We start from the raw sequence: 25,568 nt of genomic DNA on the forward strand, positions 1-25,568 counted from the left end.
TCCAGTCCTTAATCAAGTAATGCTTCTGTTGCTGTCCGTGCCTCCACTCATATAAAATAACATGTGCTCAGTAATTATACACTTCATACATAAATATCTGAGCTATCTTATCCAGGGCTACACATTTTATATGCATTGGCTCAGGGACTATACTTTCTGGCATATCCTGAACAGTGCTGAGCACACAGATGGTGTCAGTGAATAAGAACATAAGAACGGCCATACTGGTCAGACCAACCGTCCATCTAGCCCAGTATTCTGTCTTCCAACAGTAGCTAATGTCAGGTGCCCCGGAGGGAATGAACAGAACAAGTAATAATCGAGTGACTCATCTCCTGTCACCCATTCCCAGCTTCTGGCAAACAGAGGCTAGAGACTCAATAATACAGTATCATGGATAACAACACAAATCATGACAATAATCATCAAGTTCAACTTTATGGGTGCAATTACTGTTCTTTGTTCTGGAATTGACCTATATACAGCTGAAACCCTAAGAATTTGATGTATAATCACATCTGATATTTATATGACACTTTCTCACTCCTTCCTTTTCTCGAACTCAGAACAAAAAATGACAAAACAAAATGGTTTTCAGTTAAAATATAACATTTCAAAGCAACCATTGCTTTATAGCCAAGCATGGGACAGAACCTGCCATTCCTTCAGGGTTAAGTGATCTCTCATCTGACTCTCATTCTCTCTCTTCATCCTTCCTGACCTCTGTGGTGCTTTTCCTGCTGTCAGCTGTGACATCCTTCCCAGTCACGTGGGATCATTTGCTGGAGTCTCAGAGAACTGGCCACCTTGGTTTTGCTCCCCGCTATCAGCATGCAGCAAAGAGAGCAGCTGGTCCAGTGAGTTGGGTGTCAACCCTCAGAGACCTGGGTTCTGCTCCTCCCATGGACTTCCAGTATGACTTCAGGCCCCTGCTTTAAGACAGAGTTTCAAAGGTTTTAGGCACCCAAAGATGCAGCAAGGCAGCTAGTGGGGTTTACAAAGAACCTAAACTTCTGGGTGCTTTTGAAAATCCCACTAGGTACCTAAAATCTGGCCTTTAGTCTGTGTGTCCCTCAGAGCCCCATGTGTACAATGGGGATAACAGCACTGCTCTACCTCACAGAGGGGTTGGGAGGAGAAATAGATTAGACATTGTGAGGTACTCAGAGACTACGGTGATGGGGCCATATAGGTACCACGAGTAGAGGAGAAACTTCTCTGTACCACTGCTATCCCTTCCCTTCTTTTCACCCCTCCCCCTCAGATCTCCATTTTTTCTGATGTGACTTTGGCTCAGAGGGCTTGGCTGTATTTCTTCTGAGTCTCAAGTTCCCTCTAAGCTGCGCAGATGTACAGCTGACTATTAAGCCCCATACCTCTCCGCCATCACGAACCTGCCATGGCAGGGAGAGGCGCCCCTCCCCACTGGCCCCAGCACAGACCTGCCCTGGACATGCCACAGCCGGGGAAGAGGCACCCCTCCCTTGGACTGGCCTGGCCCATGCTTGCTGGAGCTGCCAGAGAGATGAGCCCCTCTCCTGGCATGGCCCAGACCCACCGGAGCTGCCGGGGAGAGGAGACCCTCTCTCAACCTGGCTCAGCCACGCTGGAGCTGCTGCAGCCGGGAAGAGGTGCCTCTCCCCCGGCCCAAGCTGCTGCAGTGAGAGAGGGCTGAGAGGAGTCCTCTCTCCCCACCGCAGTCCTGGAGCGGCCTGCACCCCAAAACCCTCATCCACAGCCCCACCCCAGAGTGCACACTCCCAGCCAGAGCCCTCAGCCCCCAATCCTCTGCCCCAGTCCAGAGCCCCTTCCCAAACCCCGAACTTCTCATCCCCAGCCCCAAAGCCTGCACACCTCCCTCAACCCTCTGCTCCAGCCCTGAACCCCCTCCCACACTCCAAAGCCCTCGGCCCCACCTCCACCACATGAGTTTTCTTATGTGCACCAATATTAAGATGATGTGTCACACATCACGTCCATATTGGAGGACATAACAAAATTCATTCTGCACATGGACATAAAAAACTAGAAGGAATGCTGTCTGAGTCCCCTGCGTTCTCTCTTCAACACTCTCTTTCTCCCCTACCTCCTCCCCCCAGAGGAATCTCTGTTTTACAGGCTCATCTAAGGATTTCCAGATCCTTAATTTAATTACCAGCCCTTTCTTATCTTAAAATCATCCTGCCTCTGTTTGTAAACAAAATACTGACTCCTTGCCCCTGGGCATCAGCTGAGACCAGCACTTCTCCTCTGCTGAACTCACTTTGCACACCCAGGCGGCAGGGCAGTTAACAGCTCTGCCTGGGGCTAGGACATGCACCCGGAGCAGAGCTGCTGTACGAAGCTCCCCCCTGCCCCTCCTAAATGATGCCCCTGTTTGCAGGTTGGCTCAAAACAGATGAAGTCATCAGAGCTAATAATTTTGACATTGTCCCTTAACAATTCAAGTGTTTCATGAGAGGTGGCTGTCTTGAGCTGTGCTTTTCCTTCCTGCTTGTTTTTCAAGTCAGCCTTCTGACTGAGCTAATCTAATGTATTCAAATAGTAAACACTCCAAGAACCAGACTAACATATAGTATTCATAAATTGTCACAGGGCAGTTCCCAATCCATCCCAGCTGTTTTCAAAAATATAGCAATTTGGTGATCTATTTAAAAAGTCTATGGTTGCAAGTGGCAATCTTAAAATGCCATCAAAAGGACTTGTGAATGTTAAAGGAGAGCTTTTTAGACTCTGAATATACACTCCAGAAAGAGTGGCAAAAGGAACACATACTCGCTCTGTTTTGGCTATCCTGCTAAGGTTGGAAATAGGTACATTTCTTGGAAAGACTCAGACTGAAAGCTTGTGTGTTAAAATGCCCATTCCAGATGCTAATCACTTATCAAATATCACATTCTCTGGCTTTTTCCTCTTAGATCAAGGACACTTTCCTTAGGACATACACTGAAGCTATCCAGAATTACAACGGCAATGATGAGCGAAGCCTCGCAGTGGATGACGTACAACAGAGTGTAAGTTTAAAATAGCTATTTGTAAAAAGATGTAAACAGAATCTATTCTTGTTTGATCACAAAACATGAATTGTCAATGGCTTAAACAGCTGTGTTAGTAAATTTTCTTTTAGGGGCTAAACTGATTAGATGGGGTTTCAGCCTGCATTCCTTGCACACCCACAGCTGCTACTGATTAGACCTTCAAGGTGTTGGTTCCAGGATTCAATACCTAGAATGGAGAGACAGGATTCTGAATACCTGGGGTGAAATGCTGGCTCCAAGCAGGTAGGAGTTTTGCCGGTGACCTCAATGGTGCCTGGATCACATCTTTGGTATTTATTAGCCACAGAATAGCCAGTGTATCCAAGGGTGCTCTGTTCTTGTTTGGAACACCATACTGTCAATATCCTGGACAAAAGAGCCACCACCAGAAGACAGTATTTCACACACTATATTGCCATGTCATCTAGCAGGCATCTCCTGACAACTGCTACTTTTTAAAACCAGTTCACCCCTAAGCTTGGACTTGGCCAGTATTAGAAAACATATAGCCTTGTGACATAGTCAATTTAAAATCAATCTAGTTAGTCTAAATCGCACTTAAGATGATCTAGTTTAATGTGGAAACTTCATTTTACATTTATTTAGTTAAACCAATGCAAGTTTTATAATGCAGACAAGTCCTTGTGCTAGTCCAGGGGTAGGTAGTCTATAGCACGCGTGCCAAAGGTGGCACGCGAGCTGATTTTCAGTGGCACTCACACTGACCGGGTTCTGGCCACGGGTCTGGGGGGCTCTGCATTTTAATTTAATTTTAAATGAAGCTTCTTAAACATTTTTAAAACAGTCTTTATTTTACATACAACAATAGTTTAGTTATATATTACAGACTTATAGAAAGAGACCTTCTAAAAACGTTAAAATGTATTACTGGCACTCGAAACCTTAAATTAGAGTGAATAAATGAAGATTCGGCACACCACTTCTGAAAGGTTGCCCACCCCTGTTCTAATCTTTAGTTGTTTGGTGTTTAGTTGGGATCACAAAGTGTGAGCAGTTCTTATTCTAAAGGGGCTTTGCCAGTCACATTATAAAGCTTTACAAATTTGCACGATTAGTCAGGATTTGATAATCTAGCATCCTGTTTAGTTGACAACCTATAGTGGTACTCTTTGCAAAGACAATGAAAGGCCTGGAAGATGAAACCTATCAAGAAAGGTTAAGAGAACTGGCCATGTTCCACGGGGAGAAAAGATGGGTGAAGGACACACTTAACTGCTTGCAGTTCCTCCATGAGATGTTTTCAGACAGGTTATTGTCCTTCCGTAACAAAGACTGAATAAACAGTAGTGGAGGAAAAATGCAGCAGGTTTAAAAAATGGAAGTGGGGCTTTAATTACAGTAAGTCCTCACTTAATGTTGTAGTTATGTTCCTGAAAAATGCAACTTTAAGTGAAACAATGTTAAGTGAATCCAATTTCCCCATAAGAATTAATGTAAATGGGGGGAGGGGTTAGATTCCAGGGAAAAAAAAATTTTGCTGGACAAAAGGCATTATATACATTTTAAACAATTTTAAACAAGCAATTTAATACTACACTGGGGCCGGGGGAGTAGTATGCGTGTACTGTGAGTTTACAAACATACTGTACATACAGTACAGTACTATAGTTGGGAGGTGCCCCCGCTGTACCCCACACAGGCACAGCCCACTGGCACTGGAGACAATGAGGCAGGCAAGGAGGCTGAAGGTGCAGTAGGCTGGGAGAAGCAGGTTGCGCAGCAGCTGCAGCTTCCCCTACTCTGCAAGCACCAGGGGCGAGGGGAGGCTCAACCCTCAGCCCGCCCACTTTCCCTTTCCCCCAAGCCCCCATCCTTGACCTGCCTCTTCTCCGCCCACTTTACTTCCCACGCTGAGTCCTTGCTCCTCCCCACTCCCTCCTGCCTGGGGCAATCAGCTGGCTTGCGGTGTTCAGGGGGCAGGAGGGAGGGGGGAGGAGCAAGGACTCGGCGTTCAGGCTCACCCTCCCTCCCCCCCCCCGCCTCCTGCCCAGAGTAATCAGCTGGCTTGCAGCGTTGGGGAGGCAGGGGAGCGAGGGGGAGCCTGCGCACTGAGTCCTCACTCCTTCCCCCCTCCCTCCTGCCCCCAAAACACCACAAGCCAGCTGATTGCCGCTGGCAGGAAGAGGGGGGAGGAGGGGTAAGGTGCTGATCTGTGGGGTCTACTGGCGGGTGGGAGGCACTGTGGGGAGGGTGGGATGTAGGGAGGCTGCCAGCTGTGGAGAAAGCAGGCAGCCAAACAACGTAAGAGTGGAGCATTGCACAACTTTAAATGAGCATGTTCCCTAATTGATCAGCAACGTAACAACGAAACAGCGTTAACCAGAATGACTTAAAGTGATGAAGCAGTGAAGAGTCCTGTGGCATCTTATAGACTAACAGACGTATTGGAGCATGAGCTTTCATGGGTGAATACCCACTTCGTCAGATGCATGTGTCTGACAAAGTGAGTATTCACCCACAAAAGCTCATGCTCCAATACGTCTGTTAGTCTATAAGGTGCCACAGGGACTCTTTGCTGCTTTTACAGATCCAGACTAACACGGCTACCTCTCTGATACTTAAAGTGAGGAGTTACTGTATAAGAAGAATTTGGCAGTGGAACAAGATTAGCAAAAGGATGGTGCTTTTCCCCCTCACTTGAGATATTTGGGGCTAGACTAGACACCCAGGAATAACAAATCCATTCTGTCACAATGCAGGAGGATGTACTACATGGTCCACAAAAAGTTCTATGGCAGTTAAGTGTGAGGCTGCCACAACCTTGCAGCCAGAGTGCTCTGCATGAGGAAACATCAAACAGGGTGAAATAAACAATTGAAACCAATACTAGATACCACCCAAATGCAACCTTATCAAGTGACCAGAATGCAGAGTTATACTGTTTAAATGCTACTTCCAGTCCTACCCATTATTGACTAACCTAAATTTTTTGTGTCGTCAGTCAGTTTTTCCATCATAGCAAAATGTTCATTCCATCGGTGGCACTGGTCCTAGAACTGATCCGCAGGGCACCTCACTTATAATCTCTTGCCACACCGAGAATTTGCCATTTATTTCCCGTCTTTGACAGGCTTTACCAGTTTTTAATTTAGAATAGGACACACCTCCCACCCTTCCAAAAGCATTTTGAAAGTTTAAACCCACCAAAATATGCTATTTTGTTAACTCTTTTAAAGGAGTCTTATGAGTTAGGCTTGATTCATCCTCTTTAACCTGTACTGCTTTGTCTCTATTTGTGGTCCCCCTACGTGTTTTATAACTCTCATTTTTCGCAGATTTTTTTCCTGTTACCAAGGGAAGGCTTTTCAGTTTAGATTTCCCAGGATCATGCTTAGCACCTTTTTGAAAAGATAGGTACATTGTTGGCCTTCTTCTCGTCCACCAGTGTAGTAGTGCTGGCTGATGGTAACTTACCTATTTTTGGTGGTAGGTCAGCTACTCCATTCTTCAGTATAAGCAGAGAGCCCCATCCGGCTCCCACTGAGGCAAGTGGGAATTAAGCTACTGACTTCCATGTGAGCAGTATCAGTCCCAGGCTTATTTGGAAAATAAGTCTCAGTGAGTAGCCTTGGTCTGACCTCACTCTGAAAGGTAAGATCTGAAACTATTCCTATGCTTCTTTTAACACTGGCTTCTTTTATTATCTCCTCTTTCTTTGCAGCTGAGATGCTGTGGCATTCAGAACTACACCAACTGGAGCACTAGCCCTTACTTCTTTGAACATGGTATTCCCCCAAGCTGCTGCATGAACACCAGTGACTGCAATCCCCAGGATCTGCGCAATATGACTGTTGCTGCCACTAAAATAAACCAGAAGGTACAGGCCACTGTGTGCCAAAGGCAACTGAGATGCAATCATCCGATGAATTAGTTTGCACATTACTACATATGGTGTCATTGAAGTGCAGTTTCTGCCTAGCGATAGGAAGAATGTGAAAACGGGAGATGGAGAAGTGGATAAGGTTGCCCACTGCTTGCCACCAAACACTTACATTGACATTTCTGAAATAAGCAGACACAGAAACCCGACCAGTGAGATGTGAACTCACTTCCCATTCCCATCACATTTGATCAGGTACAGCATCTTGTACAGAGGCAAAGCTGGCAAGACTGTTTAAATACACAGAAGTGGTGCAGCTGACCTCGATACTTATGTCAATCAGCAGTTCTCATTCTCACTGACTTCCCCCCCACCCCAACTTGTCTTCTGTCAGAAATTTCAGGCGTTGGATGCTAACAGTTAGCCCAAACAGAGAAAATAGGAATGATTGACATGAAGCATTGTAGGGTAGTGAGATATGTTTGCTGTGCCCCTTCTAATCTCATTGGATTCATAGTGCTGCAGGCAGAACAGAGCTAACATTGACCCCCTCCCCACCTTAAAAAAGATGATTGGGAAAGTAGTATCAAGAGAGACAGCCAAACAAACAAATTAATAATAGAATAAAAATGCAGAAAATGTGAAGAAAAGAGGGGAAGAGGGGAAACAATGCAACATATAGAAAATATACCCCTAATACTGTGTTGTGCAAGGAGACATTCATTGCTGGCACAAAACTTCTTTCCTATTGACTTTTTGCATAAGATTTTCAAGAGAGGTAACAAATTGTTCATAAAGGGAATAATCCTGATGCCAAATTAAACCTTGATATAACACCATTGACTTCAGTGGTTACAGCAGAGATTAATTCGCCCCAGCGCATTTAGTGATTTATTTCTCTTGTCATTTCTCGTCTCTTTCTAGTGTAACTGTTAACACAAGAAATTATTGGTATATAACTGAAAAATGCAGAAATGGTTGGGTGTGTTCTATTTTAATCCTTTTCAGCTGGTACTGTAACTCAGCTGCCTGTCCATCAGGGACTTGGAGATGGGGACTGAGGTCACACTTACGACTCTACCTTGTAAAGCAGTCAAACAGAGTGTGTTTCCAGTCCATATCAAGAAGACAATAATACTGGATTAGCTTCCACTAACCTATCCTTCAGTCACAGTAGCCTACTGTGAGCCAATCAGTGCTAATGGATTTGGAACAGGGAGGATGTCGGTCTATTGGGAAACTTGAAATAATTGTCATCAATGTAATGTAGCTGTGTTGGGTGAGTTTAAAAGATTTGCAAAGACATTAATTTACACTTGTTAATTAGTGCCAGATTCTGCCTTTTGTAAGGAGGGAGGAGGGGAAGGTGCAGTGGGGCTGAGTTGCACCAGGAGGAATTCTGACTGAGGCTAGGTCTATAGTACATGTTTACTTGGGTACCCTGATATAACGCTGTCCTCAGGAGCCAAAAAATCTTACTGCCTTATAGGTGAAACCACGTTATATCAAACTTGCTTTGATCCGCTGGAGCGCGCAGCCCTGCCCCCCTAGAGCGCTGCTTTACCGCACTATATCTGAAATCGTGTTATATCGGGTCATATTATATTGGGGTAGAGGTGTACATCGCTCAGGGGCATGAAAGCTCCACACCCCTGAGTGATGTAGTTATACCAATCTAACCTGCCTCCCGCCCCCCATGTAGACAATGCTGTGTCAGTGGGAGAGCTTCTCCTGCCAACATAGCTGCCGCTTCTTGCAGAGGTGGGGTAACTAAGCTGACTGGAGAGTGGTACCGTAGTGCAGCTGCGCCAGTGCAGCGTTTGTAATGTAAACCTGTCCTGAGTTGGCCAGAATTCCTCCTGGGGAGAACACTTGGGAGCCAGGAGCTCTGCCACCCCACACCTCTTCCTTCATCTCCCGGGCTTCAGAGTGCACTCTCCTTGTTGTGTGGGTGTTAGAAAACGGACAGAACTGTGGCCTCGGCCTCACTGGTCCACTTACAGGTACCCATGGAGTTCTGATGGGAAGTAGACCTGATGCTTCTGAGCCATACTGTCACTGTGGGAGAAGGTGCAGGAAAGATGATAACTCTTACACGTATACTCCTACAAATACTTGGCTGGATGGATAAATAGAGGCTCTTGGCACCCTCCCTCTCATCACAATCTGACCTTGAGTTAATTTGCCTTTTCGCTGTGGACAAAACTGAAATACTATTTCAGATGATAACTGGAAGGGAAATGCACAGTAGTTTAAAATCAGTGCCTTCCAGCTGATCCTTCCCACGTTTAAACTGGGGTGCAATTATCTTGTTCTAATGTTCTGATTTGTACTGCAGACTGACCAGCATTCACTCTCACTTCACAGAGGGCCAATCTTTGTTTTATCTTTAATTTTATTATTTTCTACCAGTCATCCATAGAGTCTCTGTTTCTGATTTGATTATTTTGATAGAATTGTCCACGGATAGTTTGAAGGTCTTACCCACATCTGAGAACTCTGTTTAAGTTGCCATTTAAATCAAAGACTTAGAGATCTCTCTGCTTGGGAGCTGTCCCAGATCTCTGAGTTGCTCAAAGAAACTTGAACAAGGTGGACTGTTTCTGAGAGGTGGTAGGGGAACAGGAACAAAACGCAAAGCAAAAGGAGTTGTGACTGGTCTAGTACTGTAGCTTACAGGGAAGGAACAGCCTTGATGGTCTCTGAACAGACTCTCATCCTGTTCTCAGCCAAGAAGGAGGTATGTGATTAAGGATAAGATTTTTGTCATGGAAGTCAGAAATCCTATGACTTTCAGAGACCTCTGTGACATTTTCCATTGCAGCTTCAGCCCTGGGGTGGTGGGGCAGGAGATATCAGCTGGCGGTGGGTCTGGAGCTCCAAGCCACAGTGGGGCTTGGATTTTTATCCCTCCTATCAGCCTCCTCCCCCCTACCCCCCATTATTTTTAGTAAAGTCACAGACAGATCTCAGGTTTCCATGAATTTTTGGTTATTGCCCATGACCTGTCCATGACATTTACTAAAAATAACAATGATAAAATCCTAACCTTATTTATGATACTTGCCTGTGTGTATTTTTTGCAGGACTGGGGACATACAGGTCCCTTTGTTGCAGAGGTCGGTCAGTCTGTCTGTCTCTCTCTTTCCCTCTCTCATTTATGGATTAAATACAGTTGAAATGCAGTCTTTTCCCTAGTCTCCAAAAAACAGTAAATAGGAACAGGCTTCAAAAAAAAAATAAAGTAAAATAAGGTACTAAAAGTTCACAAAGAGTACTAATGAATTACCAATGGAGGCTTATTCTAGTGGTCTGATCACATGACTGGAAATCAGAAACTCCTGGACTGTGTTTCCCAACTCTGCTACTGATTAGCTAAGTGACTTTGGGAAGTAGTTTAGGGCTAGAGTCACAGAAGGACCTAGGCATGTAACTGTCTCTTTAGGTCCCTAGATTCCAGAATCAGACTTGGCTGGAATTCACAAAGCCCCCATCCAGCTGTTTCAAAACTGTGTAGGTGCCTAAACTCTCTCAGTGCCTGAATTTTTCCAGGAAAAGGTCTTTAGACACCTGTTTTACTCCATCCGAACACTTATTTTACTCCAACACTCCACATCTGGACACTTAAGTCACAGAGTGATTCATGAAAGGAAGATACGTCTTCCTCTGTCTAATTCATCTGTGGGGCCCAATTCCTTAAGTGTGCTCAGAGCTCACTTGCCGGATTGGGCCCTGTTTGCTGACTTGCACATAACAGCCAGGGGAAGGGAGAGGACAACCTCCCTTACAACTGTTAGCCCAGGAGTTAAAGTATCTACCTGAGGCGGGGGAGACCCCAGTTCAAGTGCTACGTCCACCTCAGAGGGGAAGACAGCCATTTGTCAGGTGAGTGCCCTCGCCATTGGGATATAGGCTCCATAGATGTTGGTCTCCTTCAATCTCCCCAGTCTCCTGTTCCATTATGAATAAATCATTAAAAAATTAATTGGAGCGGGGGAGAGGACCCTGGGTTTCCCACCTCCCAGGTGAGTGCTCTGCCAGGCTACAGAATATTCTTATGCTTGTACTTTCTTGTGCTCTCTCTCTGTGACCCAAGTGACTTCTTCATGATTTATTCACACTGGAACAGCTGAGGGAGCCCCTCTTCAGAATATTCTGAGGCCCAGTGGCCAGGACACTCACCTGTGACGTGGCAGATCCTTGCTCCTCCTGAAGTGAAAGGGGGACTTGACCTAGGGGTCTCCCACATCTCAGGTGACTACCCTAGCCTCTGGGCTAAAAGTTATGAGAGAGGTCTCCACCCTCCCGGCTTCTTGTTTAAAAAAAAAAAAAAGCCATGAGCACCAGATGCCAAGAAAGGATTTCCATATGAGCATCAGAGACAGAGGGAGGTGCCTCTCTGCAGTCTGGATTTAAGCACTAAACTCCCTAAGAAGGGTGGGGTTTGGGACCTGTCTCTCCCATTGGCTAATTTAGGCTGCTCCCCACCTAGCATGCTGGCTTTTGTGGTACTCATTCTGAGGCACATATCTCTCCCCATTCATTTTATAGGGAACCTGCATGCCTAACCTGGCTTTGGAATCCCAGTGATTTTTTCCTAGGCACCTAAAAGTTAGATGTGGTGATGCCAAGTGAATCTAGCCCTAAATCTCCCTGTGTCTGGTTCCTCATCTATTAAATGAGGCTAATATCTAACTCTGAGCTGTCATTAGGATTCGCTAACCAAAGTGCATTACAAACAAATGCTAAGCATTATTTTTCTCTAAAATGTTGGTAAAGGAACAGAAATAGGGATATAAATGAAGTGATACAGCAGTTGCTAAATAGGGTTCCCCTGCCCCCCCTCAATAAAAAAAATAGCTGTGTGGTTACAATATACAGAATTTTTCAGGTTTGTTTGGTAATGTCTGCACCACTCTTGAGAGTGTACCAGTTCTGAGTGTGCACAACAAGGACTGAGCAGTTAAATCATAATCATACAATAAATTGCCAGAAACAGTAAATTATGGCGTTCTGGAAAAACATTGTACAAATGAGGTGAGCGAGTAAAGTTAACTTACTAGCATGATCTTTTTAACAAGCAAGACTTTAAGTCTCTCTCAAATTACCGTAACTGTTAGCTGTTACATCTTGTGCAAGCAATTGAACAGAATAGATTTGAGAACCTTTGGGAAAGGCTGGAAAAATATGAAGGCACATTTGGCAGAATGAAAGAATTGGTTGAAATATCTAGCCTCGTTTCATAATATGCAGGACATACAACCATAGTTGCTTGATATGTTAAATAAGTAAGCTTGAAATAATGTATAATGTTGCAAGATGTAATTAGGGATTAATATGTATGTTGAAACATCTCATAACTGATTTATGGCTGCCCTGGACTGGAGTTGCTCTTAACTTTATCTACCATTTCATTACACTGAGGTTTAAAAAAATGTTTTTTGTATTACAAAAGAGGTTCAAGAAATCATGTAATCTAGGTCATGAATGGCCTTCATTTAACAAAGGGCATTTTCTTCTTCTGACCACTAGTGTGCAGTAGAAGGCCCTCATAGCCTCTAAAAACATGCTTAAGAGTTTGCAGGATTGGAGCCTGTGTATGCACTTGCATCTGTATGCTGAATAGATTCATCATGCTGCAGAGGTGCTTTTTTTTTTCCCGGTGGGTGCTCCACCCCTGCTCTGCCCAGAACCCGGGCCTGCTCAGCCTCTTCCCCCGAGGTCCCGCCCCTGCTCTGCCTCCTCCCCTGAGGCCTACCCACCCATTGCTTGCTCCTCTCCACTGTTGAGGCCGCTCCTGAGCACCTCCCGCAGGCTGCTCTGATCCTTGGCCAGCCCTGCTCAACAGCTAATCAGCAGCCCGACCCCAGGCCAGAGCCACTGTGGCCAGTAGGTGCTGAGCACGCCCTATTTTTTTTCACATGGGTGCTTGAGCCACAGAGCACCCACAGAGTCAGTGCCTGTGTCACACCGGCAGTGCTGGAGTCAAGACTGAGAACGGCGAGACAAGTAAAATTCCACTCTTTTCTCAGGTTCCTATAGAACTGACGGAGATATAACATCTACACTAAAATACACCTTTGATTGGCCCCCGTCTGAGAATAAGTTCTTGCTGCATTTGGGAGAAAAGCTGGGTTGTTTTGTGTGGGGGGCTTGGTGGGGTTTGTATCCGGGGAAAAAAATCAGACTGTTTGTGCTTGTGGTTTTCAGTCAATGACTTAGATTCCTTTAAACACCTGAAATTGGAAAAGCTAATTGCAAACACATTTTTGAAAAAATAATTTAAGAAAATATATGTATTGAGGGAGAGAGAGATCTCAAAAGCATGTCCAAGAACAGCCTATGCACACACATTCTCTGCCTCCTACACCCAGTTCTAAAGGCTGTGTATTGAGGTATGGGGAGAGTGGCTCTGATGGGATCGGGATCTCAACTGTAGACCAGGAATGTGTATTTGAAAGGGGAGGGAGCTTGTTCTTTTCCACTCAAAAAAACCTCATGGAAACAGTCGAACCCCTTCTGCCCCCCCAGCACACACCCCCTTCAGTACTGTCATATAATAAAAGTAATAAGCCATTCCAGACCATGCCTGGTGTCTTTAGAGGGACACTGCCAGGCAGGACACTACCCTACACATCCGAGCCATGCTTATGTTAAACAGCAGCAGGTTCCTAAATAGGCTAGTGTTACAGATGCCAGCGGGCTCCCCCTCCTGGCCAGGCACTAGAACTGCCATGAGCTGAATCAAGGGCTGGAGTCCAAATGTCTACACTGCCGTTTTTGGCCCTGCAACCCAAGCCCTGTGAGCCCAAGTCAGCTGACACAGCCCTGCTGTGGCCATGCCATGGGCCTTTTATTTCAGTATAGATGTACCCATAAGGGTTCGTAATCTCTCACACAATTCATAAATTGTACAGACATATTCCCAAATTGTCACAGCTAGCATGATTCATTTTTGCTGCCTGTATCTTGTCAGGTTCTGCTTTGTTTTCAGATAGACTCTGTTGAGGCCTTACTTTTTTTTTAAATACCAAAAAGCTTTTCCTTAATAATACAACAGTGTCTTATTTCTTACAGCATCACATTAGGCTTCTTTTCCATTCTAGCAAATTTGTTTCTAAAATGTACTGCTTTTGTCCTCACAATTATTGGGTACACTCACCACTTAACAGGAATTGTTATTCAATAAAATAAGTTCAAATGTTGTTGAAAGTCATGATAAAAATACCCAATTTCTGACTGAAGCCAAATGAATTGGGGGAAAGGGCACACACTCTCAAAGGCTGATTATGTTTGTCTTTGTTTTGCAGGGCTGTTATGATCTGGTGACCAGTTTTATGGAGACAAATATGGGAATCATAGCTGGAGTGGCTTTTGGAATTGCATTCTCACAGGTATACAATTATACTATGTGAACTAGTGGATTTTTTTCTCTTTTTCTCTTCCCCTGGCTTCAGGGAAGGATTATAATAAGGGACAGAGCTCAGAATGCTCATTAGTCCTTTGGTCATCTGTTCATTGATTTTCTTTTTTCAACTTAAATGTAGTTTCTCCTTGGGAATATGCAGTTATGATTCAACTAATGACTAGCTCAAGGAAAATCACTTGTCCCTCTGTTGGGTCAAATAGAGGTTAACCCAATAATGCATTGTTTTAAATGGAGCATAAACAACTCAAAAGCCAAATAGCTGATCCATATGTTGGATAGGCTTTTCGCTCTTCAGGCTTTCCTTTTTAAAGATCTTGTTATAAAATTCAAAGACCTTTAAAATAAGAACATAAATTTAGCCTGGCTCATTCAAAAACTGTTTGTTTTTTTATGCGGTGACCTGCACTATTTGCTTATTTCAGCTTCACTGTGAAAAGAAAAAAGTTCAGGGTGGGAGAGGACTAATTGTTAAAGCTCTGTTCATTCTGCTGACTTTTCTAAAAGAAAAACCCCTTTGGTTTTTGTGAGGAGAGGCCCCTTAAATCAACGTAGGAGTTCAGTTTCCCTAGCTACAAACAACAGCACAGCTGTAAGGAGAAAGATGCCAGAACCAAAGTCTAAAAGCCACACTGTTTCACGATATGTTTTGGCATGCGGAGTGTTCAGGGAAGACTAGGAAGCTGGCTATGGCTCCCTGACTTTCAAACTGCCTTGGCCCTGACATCAGTTAAAGAAGCCTAATGACCGTTCTGACTTATTGTTGGGAGTTGGGTGAAACTCTGGGTTGAGTTAAAACCCCAGTGAGATTGATAGGTGTGAATTTACCCTTCAATTAACATAACTGTAAGCATAAGCTTCCACATAAAAGAAAAGGTATGTGTGAACCTGCCCGGGAGTTTTTGACTGAGTCAACTTCCCCTCTTTCTTGTGGGTGCTCGGCCCCCCCCGTCCCCACTCCACTCCTTCCATAAGGCCCCACCCCTGCCCCGCCTCTTCCCACCCGTTCCCCACCCCCATTTCAACCCCTTCCCCAAAGTCCCTGCCCTGCCTCCACCCCCTCCCTGCCAATATTCCAACTCCTTCCCCAAATCCCCACCCCGGCCCTGCCTCTTCCCTGCCACCTCCCCTGAGCACGCCATGTTCCCACTCCTCTCCTCCCTCTGGAGTGTGCTAACGCTGCCAAACAGCTGTTTGGCTGCGGCTGGATGGGAAATGCTGAGAGGTAGGTGGAGGAGCAGGGATGCAACATGCTCAGGGGGGAGTTGGTGCCTATGGACTGAGTATTGTTTTGGGTAGGATATTTGCATGTAGAGATCACACAGAAAGAGAGGACAAAAGAACAAAGAGTGAGAGAGAGGCAAGAAAGCCAAGCAATATTCTCTAAGTACAGTGTGATACTGGAAAAAGCTTGAGAGCTTTTGAATCTTATGTTGACTAGAGGGTTGGAGGCTGTAAACTAAGAAACTGCTCATTTTGTTCTCAGTTCCTTTTGCGCTCAGAGAAGCAGGATTTTGTACATTCCTTGTAAATAAACAAGATTGCATCAAAGAAAATACCAAACTCTGTCAGTTTCTACTTTCAGCTGGAACATCCCCAGAGCCCCAAACTCTGACTTGCTGTTTGGGTCGAAAAGGAGCAAAGATTAGTTAAAAGAAGCCTAGGGACTGTTCTAAATTATGAAAACTGCTTATGGGCCTTACACATGTGAAAACCAGGAATACTACCTTCATCTTCCACAAAATCTTGACCCTTCTGTAGTAGTCACTTGTCTTGGAATGGTGAGAATCCCCTCAAAATGTGCAGAAATAGGAGAAAGAAAACCACATTTAGAAGCCCAATGCCAAACTATTTGCAAAACAGGACAGTGAGGTGCATGCACATTCGTGGGATTAAACTATTTCCATCTGAGTGAATATTTGCCTTCTCTCTTCTAGACGCAGAACAGATTGACTGTAAACACCACACTTGAAAGTTGTCATTACAGCTGGCATTTGCTTTGGTCATTTAATGTTAAAAATCCAGCATCGGGCTTCTTAGAAGTGTAAACCTGATGGCACGAGGCACCATAGTTGTGAGTGCTTTGAAAATGGGAAGTGCCAGATGAGTTTATTCTGCTTCACCTTAAAACACATGAATGCAGTCAATGTGCTGCTGGTGAAGACAGTGCTCTCATCTGCTAAAACACCAAGAACACTCTCCTCTTTTTACTGTAGTTTACTGCAGTACAGCCCCTTTCTCTTTTCGTGTTTGACTTGCACATCCTGTCATTCTGTGGCAAATTGTAACAAGGAGTATGACTGTCCATTATAGAGGTTAAACAGTGTGAACAGCCTTTGTTAAAACTGGAGGAACGAAGTTAGGAGTGACTTATGCATGGCTACACATTTTGGTTCAAGAAAAAGAATTCTCTCTACTGTGCGGTTGCAAGCTTCAGTATTTTTGAGCATTATTCTAGTTTAGAATATTGTTGTATTGGGCAACGTTTCTATGATTTTATTTTAGTCAAATCCCTATTAACAAGTTTCACTGATTTGCTGAACCAAGTCTATCTCTGAATTCTTCAGTATAACTGCTTCCAAGTACTGAGGAAAGCTGTTAGCAGATCCATTATCCACAGAAACCCAGCCTCAGGTAGCCTGAAGTGTGTTGATTGGATTAAGGCTTCTGACTGACTAGTTTGCCTTGGATGTTATCATCTGTTTTTTGTCACCAGAAGACCATGATATCTTTGCTAAAGAACCACACTAACATTTTCTTGCCTGAGTCTTCGTTGTGAGGAAACGTCATGCTTTGGTTCTGCACTCTGAGCTGATGTTCAGTTGTACCTGAACCATCTCAAAGCATTGACTCATCCTTCATACAGACACCCAGCAAAAGAACTTTGATAGCCAGAAGCTGTGATAACACTAGCTTTTTTACCACTGTCTTCTACTTCTTGACAACCAGTAGTAGTCAACTTGGTCTTGTTCCTATCTTGATGGCACCATTATAAAGTGCTCTCTGCACTCTGTCTAAATCTGTTTTTAGGTAGTCAGAATTGTGTTCAATGCAGATATCTTTAAAAAATCCATCCAAAATTGTTTGAGGACTCAGGAGGTAACATGTTGGATTATTCAGCCTTACACAGTTGAGGCAAATTGCAGGATATTTCGTAGGTAAGGATCTGGACCAAGTATAAATCACCAAATCTGCTTTAGCCTAGTCACATCTTTAATGAATCTGTAGTACGTGCTGTATTTTTACGTGTAGCATTTTAACTTGGCTAGACATTGTTTGCAGCTGGGAGGACAATATAGAAAGAAGCCAAACTGAGATTGTTTGTCAGAGTTTTGACCTGTCTGGATATTTATTATAGGCAATCCATAATTTATGGGCTAAATTCTGTCTTTGATGGAATTGGATGGTGCAGCAAAGAAGAACAGAGATGCATACCAGTGCATCCTCTGCAGTGAGAATCATGCTGGCACAGGCTGGATTTATCATGGCAGGCTGCAAGCAACACAATGCGAAATGCACTTTGCTGCTGCTCTGAGCAAGTGCAAAATGCACCCTGATGTGCTGCTGGCAAGTATTTGTTGCTGATGGCAGTGTACACTCCAGCCAACTGGGGGGCTAGACATTCTTTACTTCCAGTACGCCGTTGCCTCTATGCCATTAAGGAGGTGGGGGCATGACACTCAGGCAGGCATACTTCCCAGCACACACCTGAGCACTGTAGTAAGATTCTACCTGGCTTGTTTGTGTGTGCAAAGTGACTCCTTACCTCGCTTAGTCCCTACCCCTTGTGGAGCAGACAGCTGAATGTAGCCTAATATGTGAAGAATACAATAAAGTTGGTTACATTTACTTATTAAACTGTCTTTCTTGATACACATAAGAATGGAATCCTCTGACTGATTTCAGGTTAAGCAGGGCTAATAGTAACGTAGCAGGCAGAGATGCAGCTTTAGGTGAGGTTTCACTGTTTCTATTCAGACTAGTTTTAATCAAGTAAAAGGCAAGTTGCACTGGTTTGCTCTTCTGCAGTAGAGCATGTTGGCTGGCCTTTCCCTTGCATAATTTGTTAGGTGTTCACCAGTACAGGGAATGTACCAGTTCTCAGAAATGGAAAAAGTTGATGTAATGGCATGACATGTCTTATTGCTCTGGCCTGATTTCTCAACCACAATTAGTGTCTGAAAAGCTGCTTTGGGACCGATGACGTCTGCACAATTGGGAAGCACGGACTTTGCTTGTTGAGGTTGAAATCATACTTTTTAGAAAAGCAAATTGTTTTTGGAATGGGAGTCTGACATTGATTTTTAGCTGGAATAACTTGTGTTAAGCAGGTGCTCTTCATGAAAATGATCCCCATACACCGGACAACATAAAACTGTCTAAGTCGTCTTTAAGAGGAATGATTTTTGCCTGTGGAAAACTGCAGTGCAGATGTTGGTTTAAAGGACATGGGATAGCCTTTTCAGGTTGGAATTACCATTGAGTTACTCATTAAATAGGAAGGGATTGTAGTGCAGCTTTAGAGCCATATTGTTCCAGCTTTACTGCAGGATGCAGAGACAGTGTACAGTCCATGTACTGAAAACCAATCCTTCAGAGTGCACAATACCGATTCATTTAGAGGTCTGTGGTTGGATTTCATCTAGTCCAGTGCAGCATCCACTTTGTGCTTATATTTTAGCACTTGCAATTTAATTTCCAGCATAAAGTTGAGTAGTTGCACCTGATTGGGGCCACAATTCAGGTGGAGGCATAACTCTTCAGATCTGTGCCCATAGCTCATATTTGGGACAAAAGTTGCACCCAGAGACAAGAAGGCTGGACCTCAGCTTGGCTGAAAATACATTAAGGAGAATAAGAAATGTTTGAAATGTCAATTTGCCCAGTACCAATGTGGCAGACTCAAAGCAGAGTTTCTGTTGGATTTGAAAATATTGAAAAAATATTCCTAAATGCTATAAAAAGTACATTCATAAAAATACCCCTTTTAAAGGGGAAATCTGTAAAAGCAATTACCCTGATTCTGATTTGAGTGTACAGCTTCCTCTGTCTGAGAAGAACAGAATGGCTGAGTAGAAACAGCTGTGAATGGACACTGGTCAGGAGGAGGAACAGGTTTTTTTGGCAGAAACACTCCAGGATGTGAAAACTTCATAGACATTCTTAGAAGAAGCCAGTGAAATCAAAAGAACTAATGCCACAAGGATTGGTAAACTCAGTCCTTTCCAGATGAGCATGGAGAGCTGTGTGCCCAGAACACTGAGGATTGAGTACACAGCGAGAGAAATCAAGGCGCTAAAAAGTGAAGTGTCACTCCACATGGAGAAAACTAGAGTATCAGCTCCAGCAGCCGAGTCCCTGGCTAGTCAAACACATGACTGAGTTTGTACTTATCACTTTAAATAGGGACACATTATGAAGATGAAACAGCACAAAGGACCTAGAGACCCAACCTGCAAGTAGAGGTGAAATCATTGTTCCATTTCTGTACTTTGTAATAACAGGGAACTCTTACAGGCTATAGCATTTTATCGCTTCAAATCACTTTATGACCATTAATCCTTACAACACTCCTGTGAGCTAGTATATAAGACAAGCAATCATGTATTCCTTGTAAACAAGACTGTTAGGAAGTTGCTACACTTAGGCCTGGTCTACACTATGCATTTAAACCGAATTTAGCAACGTTAAACCAGTTTAACCCTGCACCCATCCACACAACGAGGCCCTTTATAAAGGGCTCTTTAAACCAATTTCTGTACTCCTCCCTGACGAGAGGAGTAGAGCTGAAATCGGTATTGCCATGTCGGATTAGGGTTAGTGTGGCCGCAAATCTATGGTATTGGCCTCCAGGTGGTATCCCACAGTGCACCATTGTGACCGCTCTGGAAAGCAATCTGAAGTCGGATGCGCTGGCCAGGTAGACAGGAAAAGCCCTGTGAACTTTTGAATTTCATTTCCTGTTTGCCCAGCGTGGAGCTCTGATCAGCACGGGTGGTGATGCAGTCCCAAATCCAAAAAGAGCTCCAGCATGGACCGTGCGGGAGATACTGGATCTGATTGCTGTATGGGGACACAAATCTGTTCTATCAGAGCTCCGTTACAGAAGATGAAATGACAGAGCATTTGAAAAAATCTTCAGGCTATGATAGACAGAGTCCACAGCACAGTGCTGTGTGATAAGCATAACAGAAAGCCAAAGAATCAAAAGGACACTCATGGAGGGAGGGAGGGGGTACTGAGGGCTCTAGCTATCCCACAGTTCCTGTAGTCTCTGAAAAGCATTTGCATTCTTGGCTGAGCTCCCAATGCCTGAAGGGTCAAAAACATTTTCCTGGGTGTTTCAGGGTATACAAAAGGCAAAATGGGCTCTATGGTTGCCATACTATGGCCTCTGCCAGTGCAATCCAGGGAAAAAGGGCGCAAAATGATTGTCTGCCATTGCTTTCACGGAGGAAGGATTGAGTGACGACATTTACCCAGAATCACCCGCGACACTGTTTTTGCATTGAGATCTCAACCCAGAATTCCAATGGGCGGGGGAGACTGCGGGAACTATGGGATAGCTACAGATAGCTACCCACAGTGCAACGCTCCGGAAATGGACGCTAGCCTCGGTACATGGACGCACACCACCAAATTAATGTGGTTAGTGTGGCCGCGTGCGCTCGACTTTATACAATCTGTTTTACAAAACCAATTTATGTAAAATCGGAATAATCCCGTAGTGTAGACATACCCTTAGGCTCAGATTTTATATAGATTTGAACATGAGACTAGAAACCACATGGCAGAGATGTGAACACACCACACTCTGAATTGCACATGTTCAGATGATTTTTGACCACCAGAATGATCATTCTTCATCATGAAGGATTTAGATTTTTCAGTGTTTCCCAACAATTTGGAAACTTTTTCAGATTATCCTTGGCCATAACAGAAGTTTATCCCAGGCAAATGCTTGGCGCTGCCAGGAGAACATCTGGAGAAAAGGAGATAAAACAGGATAAAATTCAAATTCAGATGAGAGCCTGGGACTTACACATGTGTGTGTTGTTTGAATGTTCTTATTCAAAATGCTGATACCATAAAACTGGGAGTATTAAAAGAAGTAAGAAGTAGGTAAGTAAGAAGTAGATAAGAGCTACAACGTATTACTTTGGAGAAGATGGGAAACAGTGGGAGCTAAGGCCTAGTCTACACTACAGCTGCCGGTCTATATAAGTGACGCAATTTGAGTTATGTTAGTAGCGTAACTCAAGTCGATGTAGCTTAGATCTACTTACTGTGGGGTCTATATTATGTTATGTCGACGAGAGACGCTCACGTGCCACCATTGCTTCCACCTCTTGTTGAGGTGGTGTACAGAAATCGACAGGAGAGCGCTCTTCCATCGATTGAGCGTGTCTTCACTAGACCTGATAAATCGATGCCACTGCATCAATTGCAGCAGTGCAGATTTAGCTCCGTAGTGAAGACAAGTCCTAAGGTGGATAAATGCGACTGTTTCTTGTGGAGAAGGGGTTTGTGTGGAGATGTAATGAGAAGGGGGAAGGAGTTTTTGTGGTGGTTGTTGGGGTTTTATTGTTTGCTATTTGAGTTAGTTTATTATAGGGGTTCTCAAACTAGGGGATCGGGACCCCTCAGGGGGTCATGAGAATATTACATGGGGGGTCGCAAGCTGTCAGCCTCCACCTCATACCTCGCTTTGCCTTCAGCATTTAGAATGGTGTTAAATATATAAAAAAGTACTGTTAATTTATATGGGGGGATCGCACTCAGAGGCTTGCTGTGTGAAAGGGGTCACCAGTACAAAAGTTTGAGAACCACTGATTGTTTGTTTGTTGTACTGTGGGTAAATAGGTGTAAGCAGACTGTGGGTATGTCTGCACTACGGGATTATTCCGATTTTATATAAACCGGTTTTGTAAAACAGATTGTATAAAGTCGAGTGCACGCGGCCACACTAAGCACATTAATTCGGTGGTGTGCGTCCATGATCCAAGGCTAGTGTCGATTTCTGGAGCATTGCACTGTGGGTAGCTATCCCGTAGCTATCCCATAGTTCCCGCAGTCTCCCCCGCCCACTGGAATTCTGGGTTGAGACCCCAATGCATGATGGTGCAAAAACAGTGTCGCGGGTGATTCTGGATAAATGTCATCACTCATTCCTTCCTCCGTGAAAGCAATGGCAGACAATCATTTCGCGCCCTTTTTCCCTAGATTGCCCTGGCAGACACCATAGCATGGCAACCATGGAGCCTGTTTTGCCTTTTGTCTCTGTCACTGCATGTGTACTGGATGCTGCTGACAGAGGCGGTACTGCAGTGCTACAAAGCAACATTCATTTGCCTTTCCAAGATAGCAGAGACGGTTATCAGTTATTCTGTACCATCTGCCATGCCATTGTAAATTGACGATGAGATGACAGTTATCAGTCATTCTGTATCATCTGCTGCTGTCATGGGTGCTCCTGGCTGAGGTCAGCTGGGGATGCAAAGACAAAAATGAGAATGACTCCCCGGGTCATTCCCTCCTTTATGTTGTATCTAAAAATAGAGTCAGTCCTGCCTAGAATATGGGGCAAGTGTGCTAGAGAACTAGTGTACCAAAGAGCACAGCTGCTCCATGTCAGATCCTGCAGAAATGATGAGCTGCATGCCATTCTAGGGGGTGCCCCTGCAACAATCCCACCCGTTGTTTCCCTGCTCCCCGAACCCTCCTGGGCTACCATTGCAGTGTCCCCCCATTTTTGTGATGAAGTAATAAAGAATGCAGGAATAAGAAACACTGACTTGTTAGTGAGATAAAATGAGAGGGAGGCAGCTTCCAGCTGCTATGATAGTCCAGGCAGGACATTAAATGGTGCAGGGGAGAGGAGGCCAGCATCCCACTGCTATGATAGTCCAGGCAGTACAGAATCTTTTCTTTAGACATGAAGGGGGAGGGGGAGCTGATGGAGCTCAGCCCCCTGTTGCTATGATGAAGACGGTTACCAGCCATTCTGTACCATCTACTGGGAATGACTGGGAGTCATTCCTATTTTTACCCAGGCACCCCTGGCCAACCTCACCTGAGGCCAGCCAGGAGCACTCACGGGCTGGTGATGAAGATGGATAGCAGTCATATTGTACCGTCTGCCACCAGGGAGGGGAGAGGAGAGGATGCTGCTGTTCACTGCGGCAGCATCGCGTCTACCAGCAGCATTCAGTAGACATATGGTGACATTGAAAAAATTCAAGAAACGATTTTTTTCCCTTTTCTTTCATGGGGGGAGGGGAGGGTAAATTGACGAGCTATACCCTAAACCACCCTGGACAATGTGTTTGACGCTACAGGCATTGGGAGCTCAGCCAAGAATGCCAACGCTTTTCGGACACTGCGGGGACTATGGGATAGCTGGAGTCCTCAGTACCCCCTCCCTCCCTCCACAAGCGTCCATTTGATTCTCTGGCTTTCCGTTACGCTTGTCACGCAGCACTGTGCTGAGTCCCTGCTGTGGCCTCTGTCTGGAGATTTTTTCAAATGCTTTGGCATTTCGTCTTCTGTAACGGAGCTGTGATAGAACAGATTTGCCTCCCCATAGAGCGATCAGATCCAGTATCTCCCGTACGGTCCATGCTGGAGCTGTTTTTGGATTTGGGACTGCATCGCCACCCATGCTGATCAGAGCTCCACGCTGGGCAAACAGGAAATGAAATTCAAAAGTTCGCGGGGCTTTTCCGGTCTACCTGGCCAGTGCATCCGAGTTCAGATTGCTGTCCAGAGCGGTCACAGTGCTGCACTGTGGGATACCGCCCGGAGGCCAATACCGTCGATTTGCGGCCACACTAACCCTAATCCGATATGGTAATACCGATTTTAGCGCTCCTCCTCTCGTCGGGGAGGAGTACAGAAACCGGTTTAAAGAGCCCTTTATATCGATATAAAGGGCCTCGTTGTGTGGACGGGTGCAGCGTTAATTCGGTTTAACGCTGCTAAAATCAGTTTAAACGCATAGTGTAGACCAGGCATGTAAAGATGTGGAGGTTTATAAAGATTTTTTGGCTAGCTGATTTATGACAACCAAATTGCTCCCAAATGGCACAACCGTGCTTGACCAAGTAAGTGACAATTAAATCTCTGTAGCATCCTATACCAGCACATATGTTGTTTATTCTGTTTACTCAAAATCCTTAATTCTTTTTTCCTAGTCTCTCTCTGTTTGTTCCTGCCCTCCCCTCATTAAGTACATTTGTTATCAGTGGAGCCATTTGTATAGGCAAATCTTAGTATATCCAGAAATGCTGTACAAAATCCATTTATATAATGGCTTGCCCCTTTTATGCCAGGCTCTGTGAAATACACGAGTTTATGTGATAGTAATATGACCCCTTAAAGGTATGAAACAGCATTTAGGCAGTGCCAAAGAGAAATAAATAGCCTGAAGGTCAGAAGATGCACACACATGTAATCTGAATTTCAGTGGAAAGCCAGCCTGTTGCTTTCTGCAAGCTGGATTTGAGTAAAATTGTCTCTTTAAATGTTTATCTCATGAAATAAACACTTTGCCCTATCCTGGGAAGTAATGTAAAGCTGAACATTGTTATTACTGGAAGTGCATACAGCATCTCTGAAACACAACAAACTTCATCGATGATTGGAAGTTGTCTTCTACATTTAATGGCATTTTATTTGTCAGAGTTCTGCTTTAAAATGACATCTCCTCCTCCTGCCCTTCCCTTCATCCCAGAAATCTAATGCAGGAAGAAGGTTGTGGTGGGGGATGATTTCAATAGTGATCTGTGGCCCAAATTCGGTATCAGACGGGTTTTAAAAGAGAGATTATGAACTGCCTACTCTTCCCTTACAGCTCCCAGACTGCTTCCGGAACCCTGCCTCTGACCACCCCCTGCCACTCCCTCCCCGGGACCGCTGCCCCCATGTTTCCCACCCTGATCCCTATCCACACCCCCGCCTCCTGACCAGCACCCCGAACTCCCCTGCCCTCTATCCAACCCCCTCTGCTCCCTGCCCCTTTACCGCGCTGCCTAGAGCACTGGTGGCTGGCAGTGTTACAGCCACGCCAACCAGAACACCAGGACAGGCAGCCGCGCCACCACACAATTCAGAGCACCGGGTCAGGCAGAGGCGCAGCTGCGATGCCCGGACGCCCAGAGCATTGCGCCGGCGGTGCAGTGAGCTGAGGCTGTGGGGGATGGACAACAGCAGGGGAGGGGGCAGGGGCCAGCCTCCTGGGCCAGGAGCTCAGGGGCTGGGCAGG

The 25,568-nt window shown here is 44.9% G+C and overlaps 1 protein-coding gene across 1 annotated transcript in view; it reads left to right on the plus strand.

Moving 5' to 3' along the window:
* TSPAN7 (tetraspanin 7) overlaps window positions 1-25,568 on the plus strand; it is a 186,620-nt gene that overhangs the window by 153,959 nt on the left and 7,093 nt on the right. The window contains exons 4-6 of the mRNA XM_030575948.1: window positions 2,919-3,014; window positions 6,721-6,876; window positions 14,190-14,273. Coding sequence (XP_030431808.1) covers window positions 2,919-3,014; window positions 6,721-6,876; window positions 14,190-14,273 — 336 coding nt within the window. The remainder of the gene's footprint in view (window positions 1-2,918; window positions 3,015-6,720; window positions 6,877-14,189; window positions 14,274-25,568) is intronic.

This window comes from Gopherus evgoodei, chromosome 1, assembly GCF_007399415.2.
Source record: "Gopherus evgoodei ecotype Sinaloan lineage chromosome 1, rGopEvg1_v1.p, whole genome shotgun sequence".
In the NCBI taxonomy this organism is placed as follows: Eukaryota; Metazoa; Chordata; order Testudines; family Testudinidae; genus Gopherus; species Gopherus evgoodei.